Here is an 8,601-nt window from a genome sequence, read left to right on the forward strand (position 1 = left end):
TGACAAAAGCTTTGGTTCAGGAATTTCTGAAATTGCTTGTAGACAGTGCTCAACGGAATGTTCGACAGAGTTTGCTTCAGATGCAGGTGTCGTACCTGGTGGTATTTCCAATCTGTGTTTCTTTCTGATCACTGAAGTCTGCAGTATCTGTGTGCTGGAAATCCCGTAAACAGGAAACTAGATGCGAAAGATAGTATGCCGAGTTCGTTCGCTGTCGTAGACAGGTAAGAATCCGAACACAGCATTACGACTACTACTAACACACGTTGTTCTTAAGCTTGTGCGCTGAATTAGGCACTCGGACGAACCAACCTCTTCCAGCTCGCATCAATCTCATACTTGAAGATTTCGAGTTTGTTGCACTCCTTGTTCAGGTAAGACAACAGTTTCGACCTTTTTTTTGTCTATCTTGTTTCTGTCAGGAAAACTACATCAACTACAAGCCTGCTAACTGAAAGGAAGCGTTTATCATGGATTCTATTTCAAAAGCTTCGGATTACCTTTACGTTGGAGACATGACCAGCAAAAGCATGCACAAGTATCGGACATGGGAGCTCACAAACTTACTTTGTGCAGTTCTGGCTCTGACCTGGTATGACATGCAACTTCTCAACTGATGTACTGGTATCTACGGGTATGTTATCTGCAGTTCATCTGTTCTGCAAGGAAGAAGGGAGTCGTTCGATGCTGTAAGCTTTAATAACCTTGTTCGGATATTCTACGATATGTGTTTTGCAGATGGAAGATAAACTCAGATTTCCTGCATGGCTTACAAAGGGTTGTAAGAGGAAGAAAAGAGAGGGACGTTTGCACTGCAGGTCCGGCCGAATCGTGAGATATTTCTGTTTCTGCCTTTAGTCTGTTTTCAGCTTCAGAAGGTTTTGGCTTTGCAGATTCATTCCAGAACTCGATATCCTACCACCGTTGCTCAAGCGCCAAGCTCAGAGTGTAGGAACTGTACATTTGCTGGTGATCTGCTACTGACCTTTCTGGTACCAGATTCCAGATTTCCGAGGTCCCGCAGCTGAAGATCACGCATTTAAACAGACTACGGATGAGCTTTTCGCTCTGCTCAAGGAATGTCGGCACTGAGTGAGGTTGGAGTGTCAATTCGGGCAATGGTTTTCAACATGACTCGTTGATGCTTTGAATGCACAGAGGTATGAATGATTTTTGTCCTGAAACGGTTGAGCCGTCTTGATGTTAACAGTGTGTCTCATAGCTGAAACAGATTCGCTGTGCTGCCTCCTTCGAATTCAACAACGCAGTGTGTCAAAGACGTTCATGGCACTCGTAGTCGCAAATCGTTGCGCTGCTTGTGAGGGAGCTGAGCTCGTTGGAGTGTCAAAGACGTTCACGGCAAACCTTCGAATTCATTTCTGCTTGCAGCAAGCTGAAATGAGTTCGCAAAATGTTCGGCTGCTTGTGAGGGAGATTTCCGACTCGAGGTACTTTCCTTTCCCACTTTTTCTTGTTTCTTGATCATACACTTCTCTCTCGTGCATGCAGCCTGCCTGATTCTCATGCGAAATCATTCCCCTCTGATTCCGTGAAGTTTTTGTCTGCTCGTCTGAGTGAGACTTGACAAGTGCTGATCGTATCATCTAAAACGATGGTTTCTTTTTTTCTTTGTTTTCGTCTGTATCTACGTGCTCTTTTGTGCTGCTCATGACTTTGCTTCTCGTTTCGTGGGAGCCACGGAATCTTTGATTTTAATTGCCTGAAGCTTAACAGCTGCAGTATAGAGCACTAAGCTCCCCCATTTACTCCTGCCTCCGCCCGAGTCGTCTTCGCCTCCCTCAGCAATTGCATTTGGTCCTGTTTGATGTGGTGGGTGATCGTTTTGTTTTCTTTTTTTGCTTTGTTTTTTTTGGTGCTTAGGCCAAGCGGACAGACTTGAAAACATTTTCTTCTTCATCAGCAACAGGAGCTCTTCTCTAGCTCGTCGTCGCTAGTGTTTGGTGGTTTTGTCTAGGGCTCTATTCCAGCAGCATCGAAGCGCTTCATGGCACGTAGGGAGTTGATCTTCTCTTCTTCTTCTTCTTCTCCTTGATCTGATCCGATTCATTTCTCTGCCCCTCTCAGAGCAGAGTTTTTGGAATGCAATCCAGACCTTTGCGTTCCACCGCCAGGTGTGTTTTCTGAAGCAGCAGTTGCAAATAGGGTGATTAAACAACTGCTATTCAATGTTTGTAGTGTAGTCAACTTTGGAATTTCTCGTCGAATCATGTTTAATGCCTGGCGGGTTTCTTTTGCATCCTCGCCTGCCGAGCTGCGACTACTCCCTAGGTAGGTCCACTGAGGAAAGAAATCGACAAACAGGTGGTTTTGTTCTTGTTTTTCTTTATTTTATGCCGATTCTCAAGCTCAGCTGCTGACTGCTGTGTGCGTTTTGTAGATATGGATTCTGCTTCTGCCGCTGCTGTTACCTCTGATAATGTTACCTCTGTCGATGGGAGATCACGACGGCTTGTTGACTGATCTTCTGGACGATGTGTTCGGGTTGACATCCAGCCGCGTCTGTCACACTTCTTGCAAGCTTCGAGACGTCTGCAGCTCTGATAAGCTCTGGTTCCCGCAGTGCCAAAGGCTGGTTAGAGAAGAAGAAGCGGAGGAATACATCGACTTGAGCACTTGGAGGCATGGGATGCAGTTGCAGAAGGCGCTGTTCAGATTCATCAACGGGTCAGGAATCTGGTGGGTATTTGGGTGCATCAGAATCCGGAGCTGGGGAACTTAATCTATGTTACTTGGGGATTTCTTTCGGTGGTGGGCTGCCGAATCATACCACCCCTCGAGGAATGGATTGCGGGTTGCTCTGGGTTCCGGTGTTTGAGATCATCGGCCTTCCTGACGGATCTCTAGCGTTTTTCCTCCACGGAAGGGACAGGGACGACTACTGCTATCCCGGGAGATTTGAAGCCGCCAGGAGCAGCGTTCTCTTACTGGAAGCGGAATCGTTCATCACCGAGCAGAAGCAGCGTTTGCCAATCAGTCCAGACAGCACATCGTGGGGTTTGATGGCGGAGAACAGCGATGGCGACGAGTGCAGCTCGAGAAGATCAGAAAGCAGGTCTGGTACTGTTTCGGTAGGCTCAGCTTTGGTGACAGAAGACAACTGCTGGAAGCGCTGGTCACGCAAGTCCGGATCAAAATGCCCGCCTCCGTCTTCTTCAAGTCGAAGCATTCTTTCAAGAAGGAACTCAAGGCTGTGACGGAAAGGCATGCGCTGTTGCTGTGGATGCACATTCACGGGGATCCTTGCAGGATGGAAAGCAAAAGTTGAAATCGTTTGCAAAAGTTTCTCTTTGTTAGGGACTAATATGATATTCACATTTCTAAGTTTCTATTCGTCCAGTTTGTCAAACGCACCATCACAAAACATTTTCATAGCCACATGGTGGGTAGGCGACCTTGCCATAACGAAATCACAGTTCATGGCCATGTCAAAGTCTCGAAGATCATCATAAACAAGTCCCGGCAGCATGTAATGAACATGTATCACATTGAAGGAGAGCATTGCTTTGATCTGCCGCTGGCACTCCGAGATGTCTGACTTGAAGATATGGCGGCAAATCTTCGACAGCCCAACTGCACCATGCGCCACAATGAGCTTCATCACCTCCCTGAACTTAGCCTCTTCCCAGCCGTGACCATGCTCCAGTCCCAGGAGAATCATGGGCAGCTGTGCCACCACCATATCTTCAAGAACCACCTCCATGCTGCTTCCTGCTCGAACACATTGATCACACAGTTCTCAAGTGTTAAAGGGTAGCCACCACAGATCTCATACACCCTCTGCTCTCCGACCACGAGTCGGGAGCTGTGGCACCTGCTGTTATGCACTTGGCGACGAGGGTTGACAGGAATGCCTTGGCGTTCTTTTCACCAACATGCCCCACAACAACTGGCTTCCACTGCTCGACGTCTGTGTAACTCTGAAACCACTGTCGAAAAAATGTCATCAGAGGTGGACATAATCACCACAGCAGTTTGGTCCTGCTTAGTCATGGCTATGAAACATCCCAGGAGGGTGCCTATATCCTCCTTCCTGGGATGTTTCATAGCCATGACCAAGTAGAACTGGGCTGCTATAGTGATTATGTCCACCTTCGATAATTTTTTCCAGCAGTGGTTCTAGAGTCACATAGACATTAAGCAATGGAAGCCAGTTGCGAGGCACTTTGAGCTACCACATCTATGAGCCAAGAAGCCCAAGTTCACATCTGTCTTGCAATCTGTGCCACAGCCTGCTATGGGGAACTGAAGTCCGCAGCCCTCATGTCCATGTAGAAGAGCGGCAACTGGGCTTTCAGCAAAGGGCTGGTATCCCACATCACCATGTAGCCAGCTCTGTCTAGTATCCCGAAAGCAGGGTTCACCAAGTTCTTCAGTAAAGCATCCGAGAACTCCGTATACTGATCAACCACCCCCGGCTCAGCAACGCATCTAGTAGGCGAATCGATGATGAGAAGATGAACAGCTCCCTGGACAGAAAAGGTCCCAGCTTTGAAGTACTACTGGACTGCAAGGTTTCCTGAATCTGCATGAATGATTTCCCAACTCCCGTTTCCGTTCTCTGGCATCAGCATCCTCAACATATCACCTTCTTCCGATCTGGCGATGGGGCTGAAGAAAAAGCCTGGCCCTTGCTGCCCTTGGTGGCCGATCTTGCTGACTTGATATCCATCTTCACCTGGAGCTTCCTCACAGCACTCTCGTTCTTCCACAATAGCTCTCACCGATAATCCTTGTGTATCTTGTAGCTGGCCATCTCCCATTCCGGACAGCCACCAGGAAGGAAATCCAGCCAGAAAGGACAGAACTACACTTCAAAATCGCTAATGTCACACATGAGCCTGCTCCACATGTTGCAACATCCAAAATTTTCAGGGAGTGCATCATTTTTCCATTAGAAAAACCATAAATAGATAAATATAAATAAAGAAACCAATTAAAGACTTGCCTCATTCTTTTCGAACTCAAATAACTGAGAATGTAAAATTGTCGCACTGAACTCCTTGTTCTCACGCATGCTCTGGTACATATCTAGCTCGTGCATCTTCATATACCAGGCCATAAACTCGTCAACGTAACTGCTTGCCTGTTCGACCTGCAAGTGCCATTCCCATTAGCTTTTTTCACAACTTGCTAAGGAGGTCTAAGACCTCCCAACCAAGAGTTCCTTTGCATTTAGTACTTCTTCACCCACCGAGGTCGCTCCTATGAAGATAGATAACAATTAAGTAATATATCAACAAAGCAAAAGAGGACTTCATCCACCTCTATGCTAAGTCCCATTACTCTTTCAATGGCAACAAATTTCATTTTGTCAATATTTAAACTCTTATTACACAAGTTCTAATAAACCAGGCAGAACCTAAACCAGATACAATAGACTCAGCTTAATTCGCATTGCAAGGTTTCCTTTGTTCCTTTGGCACTAAGTGGTTAGTAGCGTCAGCGCTCTCCACTCTCAATAGGGTACTAAAAAAACTGGTACTCCACCCACCACGTTCGCCCATTATGTCAACCGACATTGCCAAAAGACATACCATCTTGTTTCTCCAAGTGAAATTACACTCTTTGATGAAAACCACCTAATAGAGTTTCAGCTGCCTTCAGTGACTTGCATATTCACTAGCATTCGGTTAGTTATTTCCCCCACAAGCCACTAATCCTAGATAATAAAAAAACTCGGACAACCAGAAATCCACATCTCTCACAGGGACAAGTTCTATCCAAACATGAGGTGGTTTCACTCCACCAAGCCTTTCGGTTATGCCTGCATTTCAACGCTTCCACAATCTAATAACTTCAGTTCCATATCTGAGCATTGTGGAGCTCATACACTAAAGGTTACCCAGGGCCTTTACGAGCCTACCAATAACCAAGAATTTCCAAAACCACATTACAGGTTTTCAAGCTCTTCAAACTCTCTCTATCGGTAAACTAGTTCTCCAGAGTTTCAGTTAGGTTCTCTAGTTAGCCAGGAAGAAAAACTCCATTCGTTTAGCTTACAACAACTTGTAGCCAGCAAGGAATCTGGATCTTCCAACATGTTTTGAGTTGACGTCCCATTTCGCAGTTCATCTGTTTGAAAATAAACTAAAGAAAAATAAAATTATTAACCGCGCGCGACTTTAGGTTTAACACATTTTAGGGGTTGGCGGCTATGGCGGCTGAAGCGGTGAGGGAGCTGAAGAAGTCGCTCAACGACGACGAGGGTTTCTTTGATAGGCACGAAGAGATGACTGATCTGCTCACACATATTGAGGCAGGCTTCAACCGCATCGCTGTAGTGATGGGCCCCAACGATTCAGGCAAGTCTGCTCTGCTCAAGCAGCTCAGGAAGATGTGGGATACCAGCCCTCTGCTGAAAGCCCAGTTGCCGCTCTTCTACGTCGACATGAGGGCTGCGAGTTCCCCGGAGCAGGCTGCTGCACAGATTGCAAGTCAGATGCGAACTTGGGCTTCTTGGCTCAAAGATGTGGCAGCGGCCCTTCTGAAGACGATCGGAGGTGTCAGTGTTGATTTGAAGAAGCTGACGTTCAAGGGCGTAAACCTTGATGCATCGAGCTTTCTAGAGCTGTTAAAAGCGGAGCCAGTGAAGGACTTAGGCTCTGTCATGAGTTGGTTTATGAGCCTGGCGGCTGAAAACCAGCACAGGAGGCCAATTTTTGTCATCGATGAAGCTGACAGGCTGAAGTGGTGGTCCGACCAGGATGTAAACACCCTCCTGGGATGTTTCATAACCATGACCAAAAAAGACCGGACTGCTGTGGTGATTATGTCCACCTCCGACGACCTTTTTCGGCGGTGGTTCCATAGTTATACAGATGTTGAGGAGTGGAGGCCAGTTGCTGTGGGGCACTTTGGTGAAAAGAATGCCAAGGCATTCCTGTCAAACCTCGTCGCCAAGCGCATAGCAGTAGGTGCTACAGCTCCCGACTCGTGGTCGGAGCAGAGGGTGTATGAGATCTGTGGCGGCTGCCCTTTAACACTTGAGAACTGTGTGATCGATGTGTTCGAGCAGGGAAGCAGCATGGAGGTGGTTCTCGAAAACATGGTGGTGGCACAGCTGCCCATGATTCTCCTGGGACTGGAGCATGGTCACGGCTGGGAAGAGGCTAAGTTCAGGGAGGTGATGAAGCTCATTGTGGCGCATGGTGCAGTTGGGTTGTCGAAGATTTGCCGCTGTATCTTCAAGTCGAACATCTCAGAGTGCCTGCGGCAGATCAAAGCAATGCTCTCCTTCAACGTGATACATGTTCGTTACATGCTGCCGGGACTGGTTTATGATGATCTTCGAGACTTTGACATGGGGCCTGCCATGAACTGTGATTTCGTCATGGCAAGGTCGCCTACCCACCATGTGGCTATGAAAATGTTTTGTGATGGTGCGTTTGACGAACCGGACGAATAGAAACTTAGAAATGTGAATATCATATTAGTCCCTCATCAAAGCAACAAAGACAAACTTTTGCAAACTATTTCAACTTTTGCTAAGCTTCGTTTTCCATCCTGCAAGGATCCCCGTGAATGTGCAAACAGTGCATGCCTTTCCGTCACAGCCTTGAGTTCCTTCTTGAAAGAATGCTTCGACTTGAAGAAAACGGAGGCGGGCATTTGATCCAGACTTGCGTGACCAGCGCTTCCAGCAGTCGTCTTCTGTCACCAAAGCTGAGCCTACCGAAACAAGTACCAGACCTGCTTTGCCATCGCTGTTCTCCGCCATCAAACCCCACGGTATGCTGTCTGGACTGATTGGCAAACGCTGCTTCTGCTCGGTGAGGTCCAGTAAGAGAACGTTGCAGTTGTTGCTCCTGGCGGCTCCAAATCTCCCAGGATAGCAGTAGTCGTCCCTGTCCCTTCCGTGGAGGAAAAACGCTAGAGATCCGTCAGGAAGGCCGAAGATCTCAAACACCGGAGCCAGAGCAACCATTCCTCGAGGGGTGGTATGATTCGGCAGCCCCCCACCGAAAGAAATCCCCAAGTAACATAGACTAAGTTCCCCAGCTCCGGATTCTGTCTGATGCACCCAAATACCCACCAGATTCCTGACCCCGTTGATGAATCTGAACAGCGCCTTCTGCGACTGCAGCCCATTCCTCCAAGTGCTCAAGTCGATGTATTCCTCCGCTTCTTCTTCTCTAACCAGCCTTTGGCGGAACCAGAGCTTATCAGAGCTGCAGACGTCTCGAAGCTTGCAAGAAGTGGCGCTGAGGTTGCAGAGATCTCTGTGACAGACGCGGCTAGATATCAACCCGAACACATCGTCCGGAAGATCAGTCAACAAGCCATCGTGATCTTCCATCAAGGAAAAAAACAAGCTCCTGGATCATGCATCAGAGGTAACATTATCAGAGGTAACAGCAGCGACAGGAACAGCCAGCCACCAAGCCAACTCCATTCGGAAATAAACTGTTACAGAGAATCCTCGAAAAGCGCACAAATATCACATGTTCCTCTACCATACAAAGCAATTGAACCCAGTGACTATCGGCAGCTCCAAAGGGTCTCATCCACCTACAAGAAAGTACCAATTAGACGCTGCCAGGCCACGTTCATGTCTATGTTCTTGCCCGGAAAAAGACTTAC

General features: G+C 47.5%; 1 protein-coding gene and 1 pseudogene across 3 annotated transcripts; both read left to right on the forward strand.

Annotated features, from left to right (window-relative positions):
- Positions 1–1,038: 1,038 nt before the first annotated feature.
- LOC112342346 lies at positions 1,039–2,125 on the forward strand. 3 transcript variants are annotated; one of them, XM_024664026.1, is made up of 3 exons: positions 1,039–1,160; positions 1,223–1,448; positions 1,882–2,125. In XM_024664026.1, the coding sequence occupies exons 1-3, from the start codon at positions 1,151–1,153 to the stop codon at positions 1,898–1,900; spliced, it is 255 nt and encodes an 84-aa protein (XP_024519794.1). In that variant the 5' UTR covers positions 1,039–1,150; the 3' UTR covers positions 1,901–2,125. The 3 variants fall into 3 exon arrangements, with proteins under 3 accessions (XP_024519794.1, XP_024519792.1, XP_024519793.1); XM_024664024.1 differs by lacking the exon at positions 1,882–2,125 and adding an exon at positions 1,510–1,648; XM_024664025.1 differs by lacking the exon at positions 1,882–2,125 and adding an exon at positions 1,510–1,648 and having other exon boundaries at positions 1,232–1,448.
- A 309-nt stretch (positions 2,126–2,434) lies between these two features.
- LOC112342335 lies at positions 2,435–3,347 on the forward strand (annotated as a pseudogene).
- Positions 3,348–8,601: the final 5,254 nt, after the last annotated feature.

This window comes from Selaginella moellendorffii, unplaced genomic scaffold, assembly GCF_000143415.4.
Source record: "Selaginella moellendorffii unplaced genomic scaffold, v1.0 SELMOscaffold_106, whole genome shotgun sequence".
In the NCBI taxonomy this organism is placed as follows: domain Eukaryota; kingdom Viridiplantae; phylum Streptophyta; class Lycopodiopsida; order Selaginellales; family Selaginellaceae; genus Selaginella; species Selaginella moellendorffii.

Bases quoted from the DNA above. Each gene is read 5' to 3' on its own strand.
- LOC112342346 (XM_024664024.1), top strand. The intron at 1,449-1,509 runs GTACTTTCCTTT...TCGTGCATGCAG, and splicing joins AGGGAGATTTCCGACTCGAG to CCTGCCTGATTCTCATGCGA.